Consider the following 18,726-nt stretch of genomic DNA (forward strand, 5'->3'; position numbering starts at 1 on the left):
TTAATTGGTTCTTTCGATTAACTATCGAACACCTGTTGGATAGCTATTTGGTTCTAGTCGCAGTCTAGACCACTAATTGTTCCGCATTTGTGGCAAATATGAATGAACAGGCGCAATATGTATTGTTCGATGAAATTGATCCTTGTCTGCGGATCAATGCTAGAATGATAGATGATTTTAGTATTTACCAATAACACACTTAAACAATTTTATTCTTTATGCATATGTGTCTGTGCATATTTCACTCGTCAGAAAAATTGAGAAGAGAAATTGTAACTTTCCGGGGGAAAATCACAGCGACATATGCTTTTATTAAAATTAAAGGAAATGATCGAAGTTCATCCGGCTGCGAACGGTATCTTCGAAACAGTTTACAAAATCTACACATTTCGTCAAATTTGGCAATTTCCAATATGGCAAACGCGGCCTCACTTTTAATCGGCTATGGTGCATTAGCCTTAAAATTCAAAACTTTATCTTAAAGTAAGGGTTCCAAGCTTTAATTTAAAAAGCAAATAACCATACAAAAATGATTATCCGCGGAATTATAGTCAAAATTGGCTACTCTTTATACAAAAATTGTCTATTCTATAATTATTTGAGCAATATATAAACGGTAGATAATGAATAGAATACGAGAGTGTATTGATTAGATTCTCAAAAGATTCGTCACGATCTGCGAGGAAGAACGAAAACGATTTCTGCTGAAGAAATTGTAAAGGATCGGTGTCCGTTCGGCGTCCAAAGAAAATTAAGCGATCGACAACACCTGTGTCGGTTCTTGTCGAGATAGAATGCTTTCTCGGGGCTCTTTCTTTGACGGGTGCCTTCCTGTCCCCGAATCTAACCGGGACCGTTTACGTAGGTGCTCGCGTATCGATCAAAGAAAAAGGAGGGAGGATAGGATGTCGGACCCAACGGAGGGGGCATTACTATGCCGATCTACGAGCTGTTTAAAGGGTTGCACGGGGCCGGAGAGGCCCGATGGATCCGCGGTGATAAGCCGGGTAGCCCGGCCCACCGAAATTCATATTCATGAGCCCTTATTATATGGTATTAGTTATGCGCACAGGTGGTTGCCTCGGCTAGCCAACGTTAGGATACGGTCTCGTTTAATATGTAACACCTAAGCAGCCGAAGCTGCTGCTGCTGCTGCTTCTGTATCCGCTGATGGATCCGTGAACGGCTCAGCCGCTCGTGCGTCATTATTAGCTGACAACGGCGCCTTCCAATTATTTAGGCGCGCGTCAGCCGCGTCGACGATTCTAACAATAGGCCTCGAAAGGATTACGAACCGACGGAATGCTGCCGCTTGTTGATCCGATAGATACCCTAATCCGGGTAGGATCTGCCGGCGCACACGTCGGCTCGGTTCTTCCATTTTTTTTCGGTCGTTTTAGACTAGATAACCCTTTAGACCAGAACCATCGTTTTAAGTACTTCTGAGTTACTCGCGTTTAAATTATACGTCGCATTACTCGTATTCGAATTATTACCATACATTCATTTGTGTTCGATTAGATTCAGCGGCGTTAGGTGTGTTAAGTAGACTGCGTAATTTAAGTATTTATGACTGAAACGAGTAAGTTCAATTTCAAACAATAGAACGATTTAAAGTATCTAAGCATTGCCGAACATTATTTTCAGCTCATCGAATTTATTCAAGAAAGAAAGAATTTTCTGCCTGACTTCCGTTTGATGCAGTTCGCGAAAATAATTTTTATTTTCTATAAAGATCTGCTTGGCAAGCATTAATGTTACTTGCGGGGATGAAACTGTCTTTTAAACTGTGTAATCTTATTAACTAATGGACGTGTACGCATTTATTAGTAGTGAAACGCGGGAAAACGTACATATTGATAAAAATGAATTGCGTTATCAATCTATGTTCATTGCAATGGCGTGGAAAATGTTTGTCTCCTACGGATCTTCATAAAATAAGTCACGAAAATTGCAACACGAACACGATTCGGAAAAGGATCGCGGTGATCGCCGGATAGGGATCATTCGATAGATATAGCGGAGGAGAAACTCGCCATAATCGTCAGCAGCGTGCGAACAGCGTTGCGTTTCGCGTCGTGCGGTTTCCCCGGTTTTCGAAATCGGTTTCATCGTTGACTCCATCCGGTGCCGGGCGTGGTGGAACAGCAGCAGGATCCGTAGTCGTTTGCGATGTCTTTCGAGGCCCGTTTCCAATGTTCGCGAGGGAAAGCGACGCAACGGAAGGGCGGGCGTGCCTATTTCTTTTTTTTTTTTTTTCGTTGGCTCTCTCCTTTTTTCTTTTTCTTCTCCTCGTAACCGGAATGAAAGCGGCGCCGTTATTATTTCCTTTGTCCCTCTTGTGTTCCGGTGGTCCGTAGCCTTTAATCTTCGCGTGCACTCCGCGACACGCAGTCGCCGCAGCCGGACACTTTCGATCCTGGGAATTCGCCGAAAATTCACCCGACGAAAATCAACCGGGACTGTCCTGCTATCCTTTCGCCGCACGCACCCGATTCAAATGGTCCTCGAGAAGAACTGGGTTAACGGGCGAAACTGCGGCCGAAACTCGGTCGCGTGTCTCCTCTCGTTGATAATAGCAATGCTGACGCACGTGCGCCCCTTCGTGCACCAAATTCAATTGCACCGATCTTCCGAAGAATTCTTTGACGACCTTAGGCGGCATCGGAACGGCCGAATGTGGCAACGGAGGCCGATCTCTCGGTTGTAATATTTTTACTTTAAAATATGATTACACGAAAACTATTTCATTTACAAAATACAATAATATTATATAATCAAAAATGTGAAGTGACAGCAATGTTCTTTCCTTATTATTCGGCATCGCAGTTATGGCAATCGAATTATTTTGTTCGCTGTATACTTCAGATGCCCAGTCTTTGCAATGATAGCAGTGGACCCATTTTTTTGGTTTGCTTTTGCTGTAACCTTCACGCGGCACAAGATAAATGACATTCTTTATTTTCTTCTCTTTTCCTCTTGACTTTTGTATATTATTGTTCCATCAGTATCATCACCGATTACAATTTGGAACTTCAATTGTAAATGACACTTTATGATTCAGCATTTTCAATATGTTCATTGTTTTGTTTCGTTCGACATAGATGCATGTTTTTTTTTCCATCCAAGTATACCACAGCCAATATCAATCTTGAAAATAATTTATTAAAAATTTTTCTGCATTTTTAATATATATTTATAAATATTGTTATTTATAGCTGATTTATATTTAATTGGAAATTTTCCGAATGCAAAAGTTATACTGCAATTTGTCTTGCTTGCACGGTAAGCGAGGACAGTCAGAAAATTGCTTGATGAAGGAGCTATCAATACTTTGTTTCAATGGAAAATGTACTCAATGTCCCAATCCTATAGTATTTATTTATATATTCCTATAAGTGGCAATCCATTTTTTAATGCATCCCTGTAGCGGCCATTGTTGATGAGTAAATATTCAGATTTAAATTATGAAACATTTATATTTAAATCTCGAGGCCTGCCATGACTGTTTGCCATTTGATACCGTTTGCCGTTTACTTTGTTAGAACAATGACGATAAACACAGGAACGAATGCAGGAAATATAATTACTAACCGCCGACACTAGAAAGGTTTAAAAACATGTAAGTCGTGTGAACACTATAAAACCGAATTGTAGCACTATTAAAGAATCTGATCGAATATTTCCATTAGAAAAAAGCAAACGAAAACGGATATTTACTTTTTAAATCAAGCATAAAGTAGTATATACAGGGCGACATTCTATCTTATAACAGGACAATTTCTTATGAACTTCCTATAAGGACGTGTGACACGAAAATGTTTCGATCGTCGAGTGAATGAGATGAAGGAGGAACGATTTCACGCGTGGTGATCGTGATTATTAACCTTTTAGATACTACGCGCCACTATAGTGGCTTTCGCGAATGGTTCGTGCTTTACTCAATTGTTTTATTATTTATTAAAGCAAACAATTAAAGTGAAAGTGTGTATATACAATATATTAAGAAAAGAATATATGTTATTAGTACTATATATAGATATCCGGAAAAAATATATATTAAGAGAAAATCGTAACTTAGTTACGAAAAACTTTATTTGCGCAAAATCCTGCCGTATCTAAAAGGTTAATTAAACAACGACGACACCGTTTAAACTTCGCGAAAATGCTCATACAATTATTTCTCACGGTCTAAGAAAATGGGAGCAGTTTCGTACGTAAACGACTTGAGAGGGTGTTTACCACTGTAAGTACCACGTCAACGATAAAAGTTTCGCGAAAACTTCCTGGGAAGAGGCGTAGACACGCTCCGCGCACCGGTTACACGCTAATTACTCCGATCGTAATGCAGTCGGGTCGCGGAACAGGCAAGAACAAAGAAGGAAGAAGCACCGCGACAGGAGAATTAATTCCCGAATATCGCGAGTCTCATGCAAATACGCGCGATTCACGCTCTCTTAGCTACGAACAGCGACGTATTTACTACACCGCGGACGGTTGACTTATGCGAGGGCCGCAATTAGCCGCGCCCCTCGCGACCGCCGCAAATTACTTACGGCGTAGCCGACGAGTAAAACTATCGGCCTCCTGATCGCATAATTCTGCACAGAAAACCCGGCATAGTCCTTGCCCCACCTCTTCCTCCGTAGTCCTTCAACCATCTATGGAATAATATTAAATTTTTTATGGACTCCGTTAGTCGTTATACGCGTAGCCGACCTGAATTCTATTTTCTTCGAACACGAACTTTCGATAATGTGAGAAATATTTCAATTTTTTATTAATGCAAACGGATTGATCGGAAGATCTTAGTCGAGTAGAAAATTTAAGCTATTTATACTATGGTTAAAGAATTATTTATAAGACACCAATTGAATCAAGAGAAGACGAGAGAAATAGTTTGATAGGCACAACGTTATCCTGTGTCATCAATCTTCAAAATAAAAATGTACTATTGCCGTTCAAACAGTTATTGATTGAAAACATTTCGACGAAAGACAAACACTTCAATTTAATTTTAACATTGTGTTATTGGTAAACCATCAAAATCGATTATATGAAAGATAAATGTTATGAGGGTTGCGACAGTATCATGCGTCTTCACACTTCGAAATATGATCACGGATTTTCATTAGAGACGAGAATTCGATTGTATTGCTTTTACTGTGACGCTTTTGTTTAACTATTAAATTAGTCAAGTCAATTAAAGTAAAGGTAAATATATGCGATATTATACTAAATTTTCAGTGTCCAAATGAAGACGAATTACTATCGTCGAAACGATTAGGATGGTTGAAAGTCTTCGTTGAAGAATAAAACTCCGCTTACATTATATTGTACTAGCAAATAGCTAAACATAGAACGTATATGAATATACGTTTCTAAAACCGGGATAAAAATCGATGCAAAACGTGGAAAAAGGCGGACTCTAAACAAGTTTTCTGCAAATTCTCGTTCAGAGAGGATGTTCACGATGGGGGATTTTATGAACAAGAAATAAGTCCTTTAGATACAGTTTATCATAAAATAGAAAGACAAAGCAGTTGACCCCCCCCCCCCCCCTATTACTTTCACTGAAATATTCAGATGCATAGAACTGCCCTGGCACGTCACACAAGTATCGAGTGACATACTCGAGGTATCTACGTGTCCGTTACGTTCAAAACGGCGTAGAGTCGAAGAACTAAGAACTAGCCAATATTGGCAAAAATGATACCCTAATACACTCGACGCCAGAATGATTGAAAACTAGTTACACATTGAACCGAAGTACAACGTCGCAATAATATATACTAATAAAAATATTTTCCAAAGAAGGACACAACCCGTTTTTTGCTCCATAAGCAAAAAACTCACAGCTCTTATCAAATAAAAATGTCTTTTACTTCGACATAGTCATCGAGATTAGTTAGAAAGCGTATATACAGGTGCGCTGTTATAAAAAGGATAACACAGGCTAAACAAAGTGTTTAGATACCGTAAGAACCAACCCTTCGCAATAAAAATGGCGGCAACGAAAATGTCTTTTAAAAAAAGCACCTCACCTTTCACGATTCAAGACCCGGGAAAGAGAGTGCTCGACGGAGGGACCGATCGCTAAATTCCTCGGATTGAGGGACCAGGGTCGACATTGCAGCTCTGCGGCCTCCAGGAAAAGGATCTCTCGCGAGAAGCGGTTGCAGCAAGCGCGAGAGCCGATAGCGTGTCGGTCGCAGCGGGACGCGGTAACGCTAACCAATTGCGGAGCCACTGCGCCCCACCACGCCGCCTCGCCGGGAAACCGCCCACCGTGGCCACGCCCTCGGCCGCAGGTCTTTCAGCCTCTGCTGAAACTGCCCCGACGAGTGGCGAGAGAATCGGCGGCCGACGCAGCCCCCCGGGACCCAGTAAAATCAATAGACCAATGGCTACTGGGACGCGTGCGTAGTTGACGCGAATGACGGACATTGCCTCTTTCTTCTAGGTTCCGCTCCACCGAGAATGGGAGTGAGCCGAGCGGGGTGGATGGGAAGTCACCCCCTCGGACCACGGGGGCGTATATACCGATAGGAACGAGCGAGGGGCAGTTTCGAGCGCGGATACGTGCGAGCAGCAATTTAGCCGAATCATTCCTGTCGCATGATTTATCACCGTCGCCCGTACCACCGTAATAGTAGTAATAGCGGCGCTCGTGGACGGACTTTCCGCCGGCGCGGCCAAACCACGAGCATGCAAAGTGTCCATGATAAATCTTTGTTACCGCCGTGCGTGGGTGGGCCCCGGCTTCCCTCGCCCTCGGTAATCGTTGCGATATATGTATATATATATATATATATATATAAAGAAAAAGAACAAAAATATATATATATATATTTACTCTTTTTCTTTTTTCTTTACTCTCTCCTTTCGTTCCCTTTAGTTTCCTCCCTCTCGATCCTTTGAGCCGCTAAAGGATACGGCGCGCAGGTCGCGTGGCGCATTGCGTGAAAAAGGTACGCGTCCTTAATTGAATTAGTCACGAGCCTCCGGACTCGCGATTTTCCACGCTGACTCGCGTGATTTCGGCCGCGGTTCTGCGCTCGTAAAAGATGATCGATGAGCCGACCAATGTTTGCTAAGATTTGGCACGGACCTGGGTCTGGGTCACTAATATCGCCTCGCATTTTGTCGAAACGTAGTTCTCTTTCATATCACGCTATTTCTCAGAAATGTAACTTGTTGTTAGGTAGTGTAAATTAGATCATAAATAATATGTCTCGCAAATCAAGTCACACGAAAGCGAACATATTCGACAAAGTGCGATAGGATATTAGCGACTTCATGTTGCATCGTAACGGTAGTAAAAATAGTGCAAAATTGAAGCAACTTGGTTAACTCCTGTATATCGTTCAAGACAATCATAGCTATCGAACTTTACCACTTGCAGCCCTTTGTGATAGTATTTAATAATTAATTTGTAATTATAATCTAATAATGTATATCTTAAAGACAGTCGGAAATTACTTATATTGGAAGCATTGCCAAGCAGATAAACTTAGGATCGTTGGATTGCGGATCTTGGAGCAAATTCCAACATTCATTAATTATTCCTGTAAAATCAAGTTAAGGACAGAATTCATTTCATCGATCAGAAGACTTTTCTCTGTATTAGCAATGTACAAAATCTCTATGCAAATGTTCCGCCACATCTCGAAACAGAAACTTCTTAAATTCAACAAGATTTGCGATCTCTTGACTGAAGATCTATGTTTATCACAAGAGATCTTCTAGTCACTGCAAATGAACTTCTCCTTTAACAAACTCGCAGAAAGTAATCAATTAAGAAGACAATTTTCGCAAAGATTCTTGTTTTCCTATGTTTTAATTATCTGGCTTAAACTCTCTATCCTATAGTTTCAAGACAGGATAGTTGGTCGACGACTTCATTATCGCGGCAGACAGTGTCGGAGCTGTTTCATTCAGCTGTCCAAATAACGGCACTAATCTCATTATCGAGATGGCGATCATCAATGTTCGAAGGCGATGGATCGGAACTCTCGGGCAAATATTTAATGCTCGGTTCGCAGTCGCGACGAAACAGCGAAAATTAGCGTCAGCCAAGTGGCACCTGAACCGCCGATTATCGCGGCGCACCGATTCGTGAGAGCTTTCGGAGTGCCGATAATCTCAGGCGGGCCATTCGGTGAGGTCATTCGACCTTAAACCCCGGAGGGAAGCAGGCTGCTAGTTTTGCGGTCGATGGCTAAATTACTGTGACCGCATCGTTTAGCAGATTTGGGAGGGCGCCAGCCAGCGAAGGGTCCGAAAACTGTTAGCCCACAACAACCGAATCCTAACAGGATTTATCTCGCCAATTGACGACCGGGCGAATCCCGCAGCCATTCACTCCCAAATCGCTACACTTTTTTTTTTCCCGTCGGCCCTGCACAATCTCAGCCACATAACTGTCAATTTCAGACAATGCTTTGAAGCTCGGTCGTTTCTCTGCCAAATAACCAACGAACTGCTCGCGAAAATAACGGAAGGAATTATAAATTGGAGGTTGGTAAAATTCTCTTCAACCTTTTTATTTACCGAGGCTTAGTAGGCTTTCCGATAACTAAACTGTATCTATAAAAAGCTGAACAATTTTATATGAAATAATAATATCAATAGAAATTAGAATAATTTGATGAATTATGAATGAGATTTTTGTAGCTTTCTACAATTTATTAAGAAATTCTTATATAATGTAATGTAATATAATCAAACATAATATTTGACTTTCGATTTTAAGAGAACTATAAGATAACTGTTGATTTTTACAATAATGTTAAGTTTTACAATATGTTCTAATATCTGTAAACGAAAAACAACTCTTTGATTTTTAATAACTTAGACTATGACATTGTTGAACCATATCTTTTTGTATTTTGTTCACTCTATGTATAATATATAGTAATATGTTTTTCACATTTATCTACTGTTGCGCAACCGAATAAATTATACGAGAAAATGTCCACGAAGCAAAGCTGTGTTCAGGTGTTCAAATTTCGACTTATACTTTAAAGTCTAATCTATACCTAAATTACCTTAATAATAAATTTGGTCAGTCAACAATACATATGTTAGTACGCAATAACACTCCTTGTTTCTCACAACGAGGAAAATGCTATTTGCGCTACTATGATTCCCACTCGTTCAAGTGTGAATACCTATCCTAGAATAGAAAATAATATGTAATTTTAATTGCTTGAAATTTAGATTCCATGATTTTTTATGCCGCTTTTAAACAAACTGCAGCATTAACCACTATTCTCCATTAATTATTCCTAACAATTAGAACCATTCTGATTACAAAAACTTTCTAACATTAACAGTTTTTCGATTTAAATAATTTCTTGGAAGCAACAAAAGATTTATATCCATAGTGTGTCCACGTTTAAATGAGTTCATATATATATTGATAACAAATAGCAGAACTTTATTCCGACTTAAAAGAACCAAATAACATTGATGCGTGACAAGCCAGACACGTCAAAGTGCAGTAAGGGGTTAATAACATTTGTGCTTCCACGTATCTACGTCTCTAGCGATCTTAATTTAATCACTATTTTCCTTCTTCTGTTCTAAAACCCGTCATCAAAAATTCTAGATAATAGTAATAAATGGAAGAAGTTGGCAGCGCCGATCCACGTGTATCTTCGCACATTGATCCATGTGTAACTGCTCTACGTCTATCCTTATAATGCAGTTTTCCACATTTGCATTTGCGCTATACAGTCGGAGACTGAACAGTTCACTGAACAGCAGCCACATTCTAATACAAATAGTCTAATCATTAAACTCGAAATTTTGAAGCAAGTTTTCATTGATCACTTTTTACCAATTTACAGGTTTCTTTTGCTTTCGTCATTGCGTTTATTCGCCACTAAATTCGATAAATAAAATATAGTAAACCGAGATCAGTATTGAATAATATATTCGGTTGTTGCCACAGTCTAATGCATTATTATAAATGTAGTGGCATGTTAGCAAGAGTGCTACTTCGTGACACCTTTAGAAAAACGAAATTATCAGAATCAAATTCCAGTTTCAAAGAAGATAAAAAGAACAGACGGTTGGCAAAGGTATAATTTTTCAGTTCTGTGTCCGCAGGAGTGTCTAAGCCAGAACAAGCCTGTCCTCGACTATTAGGCTGCTCGTCAAAGCCGCGTGACTGATCATCGATGTAGGACAATCCAGCCGCTTAAACCGCTAAACAGAAACACGGGCGATTATGCTTGTACGGTTTCGATGCTCATCGCCATCCCCGACACAACAAACGCAACGCTCGACGTCTCCATTTTGTGCGGCAAAAAAGACGGAGCGTGAGAGGGGAAAGGGGGGGGGCTGGGAAGCGGGAGGTATCCGCAAGGAACGAGAAATTTACGAAACGACGGATTAGCAAAAAATGCGAAGAAAGAAAGCAAAATGTTTCCTATTAGTCGGTAACTATTATTCATAGCATAATGGCAAAGTGGAGGCAGAGAAGCAAAGCATTTCGTGATCGATACTCGAGAACCTTTTCCTTAGGGGTAGCTACCATCGATCTGCTGGTATGTAGCCGGCAGACCGGCACGCGAAGGCCCTCCATTGTAAGAAAGAATTTGCATCGTGCTCGTTACCTTTCTTCTTCCTTCCCGTCAGTTCGATTTCGCCTCGCGGCGCTCGCGTGAAGGAACTTCGAAGGTAATCTTGTTGGTGGCTTTTAGCGAGCCAAAAGTACAAGGCTCTGCTCCGCCGTGCACTGATACCTACAAATCCGCGGTTACCTCTCCAACTCGAACGGCTAGTTACACGTTTCAGTCTAACATTTAGCACTGTCGCCCTGGAATACGCCTCTTCCTAACCCAAATTTTTTTTAGTTAACATTCAAATGGCGATCCCTTTTCACAAAGATATAATTCAGTGTGCTGAGAATCATTCATAACCTTTCTTATCAATTTCTTCAACATATTCTTTAGTGAACTCTCTAGACACGTTCGTATTGTTATATAGCTTACAAATTAATTGCCAGATTAGTCAAAAAATTATTTATAAAGTCCGTCTTAACATCCCAGAAACACGTCAAAAACACTATCAGATATTCAATTGGCTCATAACCTCAAGAAAAAGAAGAGGAAGGACAATATTTATACTCTGGGTATAGAGTATATATAGATAGACTTTGAATACTTATTCAAAATACCAAAATAACATTCTAGCAACGTTGCGATTCTACTATAGTCTCTCTATATATACTTATACTCTAAACGATTCTTCCAAGGAACGTACTAGTCCGTTGGAGACCATCGACAATGGAAGTAGACGCGGACGTGTGCACTTGAAATAATGTGACAATGATGATTTCGTACGGTGATAATTTAAACAGTGAAGCGAAGAGAGAAACAATTCTTGTATAATCGTGTAGAGGAGGATTTGCTGTAAACATTCCAATTTGTTAAAAGCTGCATCTTCTAAGGTCTTAAGAACTATCTGCCTTGAGAATTGAAAAGCACTTTGAGGATTTTCTTGAAGATGTCAGCTTCAATCACTCTTATCAAGGGACAACAATCGTTATTAAAGTGTGCTACTCGTTATTCATATTTTTTATCTTAAAAGCTCGATTCCAAAATGTCTGACTGTAAATACTAAAAACAAATGGTCGTTTACAATTTGTATTACACAAATCATAAAATGCATTGATGTGAGACTATTGATTAAGTGTCGTTATTCGAGCATGTATTTTAACGAGGGTCGTGCAGTGTTTAAATAAATCAACTAACACTGTTCGATACCTCTAGTGTTAATATCAGGATGTTGATTTTTTCGATTCCAATGTACTGTACACCGGTTTCATCTGTTAGCGTGCCACTCGGTCTGCCGCCGCGGTGTTCGCATTCTTCGCTGGAAAAACGAAAACAATCGGCCGTATCATGACTTTAATGGCTCTCGGTTGTATAATCACGAGGTTTTTTCGGGACTCGCGTAACAGTCCAAGCTCCGGGATGTGCTATTATCTCTTTCGAGCCTCGCTCCTGACGCAAAAGAAGAATAAAGTGTTACGGGTTGCTTCAGAGCACGGCGATTTAGCTACCGTTGCGACGGTTCAGTCTTTTATTTCGATTTCTTTAATAAATCTTTCTGTAACGGTGAATACCTCGACCGAAATTAAATCTTCTTGATGGAAAAGTGCTAGAAAAATGTTCTTACTTGAAGAATCTCGATAAAAACAGACCGATAAAACTAGTATACGTCATTTTGATTATTATAAACTTCTAACTCGTTATTTTCATATCGCATTAGAGACATTACTAGCTCAGCATTAGGCGTTATGTCTACTGAAAAACTATCTACGATATGTTTTTCTGGTACGTCCTAAACTAAAGTATTATAGTAATATCTGGTCCGCATGCCATAAATATCAAACTACAGCGATCGAAAGAATACAACGCAAATGTCGGAGAACAATGGCTCGTCTCTTAGAAACCCCCTTGGCACTCCCAATCTACGATTACCCCCGCATGTGTTGCAAGCGAACACAATGGCTCTAGAATAGAGACGTACGAAAACCGACTCGATCTTTATGTATAAAATTTTAAATGATTTCGTCTCGTGTCCTAAGATATTATTCCTCATTAATTTCGGTTTACCTCGATCAACTGTTATTCAACGATTTACTTTATCGAAAGTTACACATCATATCTTATGGCATGTACAACGATTTTAATAGAATTGATTTTGTATTTTTCCATATAGATTATGTCACTTTTTCCGTGTAATATTGATGCGGAGATATGTATTTCTCTTCTTAGTACGCTCTCTATTAAATATATGTAAAATGGGATACGTACCCCGTATAGTGCAACATTGTTATCTTTTATATTCCGAAAATGTTTAATCATCGGTAACTTGATTTGAACGAAACGAGTCGCCGAATTTGTCAGCTCCAACCGCTGTACAAGGCGAGTCGACAGTCGTCATTATAGGGACACTGGCCCAAGAAATCATCGCGTGATGACGAAACTCCGGCAGCCGTGACCTAAGTAGCCAGGCTAATTGTTTCTCTCCGGCTTTTGTACGGATCATTAAACGCGGACTTGCCTCTGGGGTGTCGGATCTCCGCGAAACAATTTCCCGCGGCCAATCAATTTCCTCTTCCCGTTCGCTTATCATAGGAAGCGATAAATTAGCAAGGGATCGGAAGGTGAGAGACCCGTTCAGGCCGGGACCACGCCAAAAAAATATCTCAACATTCTCAACGGGATTCGCTCTGCAAATCGAGCAAACCCGAGCAGGATCCTGCAACGATGCTCGGTTCGGCGAGAAACGCTCGCGTTTGCCACGCAACGGTACGCGTTTCCACCGTAATTTTTCCACTATGGTTCCCATGGTCGTCTGCGGCTCGATCGTATTTCTTCTTGATCATAATCACCGGGAAAACGAGATCGCGAGATGCACGGGACGTCGGGCGTCGTTCAACGGAAAAGCATTGCAGATGATATCTGCGATAGCGGATTGAAGGAAACTGTAAACGCTTTCGGTGGGAATTAATTTAATTAGCTTTATTGCGATTAGACCACGGATCTCCATGCAAAATGAATAGTTTATGCATCAGTTGTAGGAAAATGAAATAAACATACACCTTCATTAGTATGCGGATGCGAAATTGTATGCATTAATAAACGATATGAATTAATGCTATAAAACGATTATGTGTCGTCGCATTTTATCTCAGATGTATATTCAATAACATAAAATCTGAGAAATATTGGTGAGAATTATTACAAGCCGAATGGAAGAATATTTCTTTGGGTATAATGAAAACAATGGTAGCTGGAATGCTAAAATTAGTAAAAGAAGTATCAAGTGCACGCGGCCGGTATTGTCTAATATAGCACAAACTAACCATAAAAATCATTGCATCATCAAAATACAATGTATAATGTAAAAAGATCGATGAGGTACTAAGTTTTGAAGCTACTCACTTGAACAACTTCAAGATACGCTGTGATCTTTGTACTAAATATCATTTACCGTGATAGAATTTCAAACAATCTTGTCTGAAGAAATTACTACATGCTTGTCTTTCATTCACAAGCGATGCAAATGAAGGTTAACGAAGATCAGACAGGAATTCTAAGCTGAAACTCATCCTCTTCTGAAACCAAATAATTAGTACTAGTTGAATAAATTGGTCTCGGAAACGTCAGTCAGTCACACCAGATCATTCTGCAGTCATTCTGATAACTTCGTTCATGAATATTTAGCAGTTTAAAGTATACATCGTTTTAATCATATATCTTATAACATTATAACATATTTGACAGGAAACGATTCATCGTTGAAAAACGAATCGAAAAGGTAGAACAAAGTTTCTAAAAATAATACTTCCTTTTCGAGGAAAAGAAAATAGAGTTTGAGCACACGAGTGTCTACGTTAACACATTGTATGCGGGACACGTACTAGTACGTTTTCTGACGATTGATACTTGATACTTATGGTAGTTATTTAAATATTTCTATTTATATATTTGTTTATATATATCAATATAAAATACGAGAAGTTGGTTAAAAAATTAAATAATTTCCGATCTATTGAGATTTAATTGAATAACTAAATTTACTCGCAAAACGCCCACTCCCGGTACAATTCCGCTGCAAAATGGACATAAAATTGACAGAAAAGGGCGTGTCGTAGAGCCAAATGAAAATCGTTGGAATCGCACACAATGTGTTAAGTACAATTGGTCGCCCATGAACGGATGAGTCAGCCTATTCATAATACGGACGAGTCTTTATTTTCGACTGTCTCAAATATTGTTCTAAATTTTCAACTTATTTTTTCAACCAGATCTCACCTATTCGTACCCATCCATCCAATCCACAGGGTGAATGGATATATCATCTATAATTATCTTCTGCTCCCAACTATACGAAAATGCGTCTAAAAGAATGCTTTTAACAATATGGCAATTATTGTGGCGCAAAAGATCCCTTCTTCAAGGTTATATTTCTCGATACTCATCAGTCATTTTTTTATGCAGCCACACATTTCGATTAGTATGTAAGGTTATAACTAATAATAAGGAAAATGCAACAACGTATTTCGGTTTTCTCCGAATGATCTAAGTAGAGGTCGCTGATTCGAAAAGCGCGAGTTCACGTAGGAATTGCAATGTACTGGTTATATTGATTTGAACACTGAGTGAGTCATTGTACGTCTGACTCGAATGCGCCTGATTCCTTTATGCGAGAAACATTAACAGCTCTACACACTGTACGATGAATTATCTTAAACTGCCGACGTAGAAGTACACGTATCGTTTACAAGATATTCAATAATGTGCTGTTATCTTTCCGACCACCGTTTCGAATATAAAGGAATATATCACTTAACAATTTACCGTAGAACAGTCTTATTTAAGTCAACATGTAGGCTGACAAGTAGCAATTTGGACTTCTGCTGTCCCACCACAAAACTACTTCAGGATACATTAACAGAACCACACTGCGAGATTAAGTTACAAATTACAAAATTAAAATCAATCGTCTCTAGAGTTAACCAGACTGCAATAATAATGACGGTTCAGTCCGAATCCTGAATATTTCCGTCTACATTTTATATTAAAAATAATGCCAGTAGAGCTCGCATGATGATCGTTTCGCAAAATTACTAAAGCTGAGGCCTCAGGCGGGGTGAGAAATCGGGGACGCTCGAGGGCGTGTACCCGACTCGAAATCTGGCGGATTCGGGTACGAGGATAATCGTTGGAATCGGCTCATCCGGAGCGTAGGCTGGCATCCGACATCGACATCCGATTCGGGAATTAATCGATCCCGTCCGCGGAAACGACAAAGACCGGCAGGAGCCGTTGGAAGGCGGAAGGCGGAAGGGCGCGATGGTTCTCTCGCCGGCGCGGCGTGGGCGACGACTCGCGCGAGCCCGGACAGATCGGTGGGCGTCCACCGGTTCGCCCAATTGGTCGATCGGGCTGGTAATGGTCGGTGGGCGTCGGGTAAGCTCAGATGCGCGGCGTCGAGTGCGCACCTGGCTGCCTTTAGCCGGCTTGTTCCATGCATCCGAGAGCCGGCTCCCGGCTTCCCCCTTGCTCTTAGCCGGTGCTACTCGACTAAGCCGCTCTGTCCATCCACCTCTCCCTGTCTCTCGTCACCTCCTCTTCCTCGCGTTCGACGATCGAGCTTGGCTGCGCGCGATCGTAATCAACGCGCGAGAACTTCGCGTCTTCGGGCTAGGTCCGCTAGCTAGCCTAGGTGCCTCCGACCCTCCCCTACCTCGCCATCCTCGGCCTCTTCCTCGTCCTCTCGACGACCACGTCCTCCTGTTCGTCTTCGTCAGCGCCGCTCCGCACCGCGGCGCCTTAAATCTTGATCTCACCTCGGCCGAGCAGGGTGGGGGTAAGGCTAGTCTGGGCGCGCTTCGAGCCACCGAACGGAAGGCAATCTGCTCGAATCCGGCGGACCGCGAGCAGGTTGCCCCATGTACTCGACGAGCTTCCTCTTGGTCGGCGACCTCGTCTTCGGTGAACAGAGGTGACAGTGGAGAACGAGAGTTCAAGTGCCCCGGAACATCCCTGAAGCGGTGGCCTGACTGTAGACTCGCGAATCGGAGACATTTGAAGAACAAGCTAATCGAAGGTACTTCAAGTTTGAGCTTCTATCGGCTAGATCGAGGAGGCCCGAAGAGGAACCGACGGAGGGAGGCAAAGGAGACTCGTTACCTGAAATCTGGGATCTCACCTGGACGCGAGTAGTCGGTGCTGTTCTCGCGAGGCGTGACGAGGTGGGGGTAAGGCTAGTCGTTGGCGCGCTTCGAAACCCCGAACGGGAAGGCAATCTGCTCGAATCCGGCGGAGCGCGAGCAGGTTATCCCGTGGTGAGCGCGTTCGTTCGGTCGCCCCGTTATTGGAGAAGGGATCGGAGCACGGACGGACGGACCGGTGGTGAGAAAGACAGAAGGATAAAGAAGAGCGAGAGAGAAAGAGAGAGGCAAGCGGCTGCGAAGCCGTGAAAGAAGCGGGAGTATCGGAGCAAAGACTGGGCAACACGGTCTGAGCGAGACCGAGACCGAGACCGGAGGGAGAGGAAGAGAGCTCGAGCTTGTGTTATAGGAGACGAAGCGGAGGGAGGGACGAAGAGAAGGGCAGACACACGTCTATAGGAGGTAGTCACGAGCTTGGACGAAGCGCCTGCGCTCGCGAGCACTCCTCTCGCCGTGCGTCGCCTGCTCGCATCGACCACGCTCTCGTCCACGTAGACGAGGCCCGACAGACAGCCGACGTGAAAGCTCGCGCCACGATGAATCGCGATCGTCGTCGGCCCGCCGGACAGGATGTCATTCTGCTTCGCTAATCGGACGCAGGAAGCCACGCCGGACCGTGGCGTCGACTGCGCTCGCGCGCTCCTGCGCCAGCGCGACGGACACACGTACACGACCGACGACGACGACGACGACGACGACCGTCCGAGAAACCACCAGCCCACTGTTGTGTTACCTGTGTGACAACGCCGCTGTGTGTGGGTGCACGCGAGGACCAAGAACAGCCGATCCGAGACATGCCGAGCCGGGCGGACGTGAACTAAGGAGCTGTGAAACTGTTCGCGACCCCGGAACAACTTTGCTGGTTTTCGGTCGCCGATTTCTACTGGTACCGCTCTACTCGTGACTCAGGTGATCCATTCTGATCGCAGACTAAAACGCGCCGGGAACGGTTCTGTCGTCGGGGGTGGATTCTTCGGGGTGGAGCGGCTAGCTCTTCGGGGGAGGATCGCCCCCGCCTGAGGCTGGATGCGCCGTGAGTAACCGTCGGATGCGAGAGCAGGAAGAGAAACGCCTCGAACATAGGGTCGGCTTTGCTGCAGAAGTGGAGGAGGCGGAGGGGGAGGAAGAGGAGGAGGAGCTGCTGGTGCTGCCCGGCGTGGAGGGGCTGGAGGTGATCGTCTGGTGATGATGATCGGTGGCGGCGTCGCGACCCCTCCTGGTACTGCCAAGTCGGCGGCTGCGATCGACAGCAAAATGGTGCAGGTCGACGGCATTGGCAGTGGTAGTGTCAGTGGCAGTGCTAGTGGTAGTGGTAGCCCTGCGACAGGCGCGACTACTACGCGTCTCACTGGCGGCAACAATGCCGCCGGTAGCAATAACAACAACAACAACGGGGACGTTGCGAACAATAACAATAACAACAACAACAATAACGATGGACATCCAGTGGTTAACAGCGGCTCCGCCCAGCCAGCGGACAAGTTCTGCTGTCACGACGACGACGCGCCAGCCAGCACCGGTGTCACTCGACCTTGGGAACCACCCTCGCCGACCTTCTCGCAGACCAGGTCCCATCTACTACCGGTCCACCCGCCGCATCCCCATCAACATCCGGCCGCCCATCACCATCAACAGATGACCGTGCCGCCTGTCTCCCTCATCGACGGTTAGTTCTTTGCACCTTCGCTGTCATTAGCTAGATCTTAACTGTGTCTTGCACGAGTTGTCAATCGGTACCGAACAATGTTCTTTGTTTGCTTCTTCTAATTAGTCTTCTTAGTTACGTAGAGGATAATAATTTAATAGCACGGAATCTTAAATCGTGGTTACGTTTGCTACCGGACCTGTGTTACCTTCGATACTTTTAGGGTATGATTGTGTTGGAGCTGCACAAGTTAGGAACAATACTGTTTTGTACATGTATTATCATACGTGTAAGTATTGCTCTATAATAGCAGAGCAAT

General features: G+C 42.8%; 1 protein-coding gene and 1 long non-coding RNA gene across 4 annotated transcripts in view; one reads left to right on the forward strand and one right to left on the reverse strand.

The window, feature by feature from the left end:
- The window catches only part of LOC144476093 (uncharacterized), a 145,419-nt gene extending 139,271 nt beyond the window's left edge, over positions 1-6,148 (reverse strand). For all 3 annotated transcript variants that reach the window (XR_013494965.1, XR_013494963.1, XR_013494964.1), the window contains exons 1-2: positions 6,045-6,148; positions 4,557-4,661 (exon numbers count right to left, since the gene is read on the reverse strand). This is a non-coding gene — a long non-coding RNA (uncharacterized LOC144476093). The remainder of the gene's footprint in view (positions 1-4,556; positions 4,662-6,044) is intronic.
- A 10,247-nt stretch (positions 6,149-16,395) lies between these two features.
- Eyg (eyegone) overlaps positions 16,396-18,726 on the forward strand; it is a 39,029-nt gene continuing 36,698 nt past the window's right edge. Inside the window, exon 1 of the mRNA XM_078192686.1 lies at positions 16,396-18,428. Within this exon, the coding sequence (XP_078048812.1) occupies positions 17,948-18,428 (481 nt within the window). The 5' untranslated portion in view covers positions 16,396-17,947. The remainder of the gene's footprint in view (positions 18,429-18,726) is intronic.

This window comes from Augochlora pura, chromosome 10 (genome assembly GCF_028453695.1).
Source record: "Augochlora pura isolate Apur16 chromosome 10, APUR_v2.2.1, whole genome shotgun sequence".
Lineage (NCBI taxonomy): Eukaryota > Metazoa > Arthropoda > Insecta > Hymenoptera > Halictidae > Augochlora > Augochlora pura.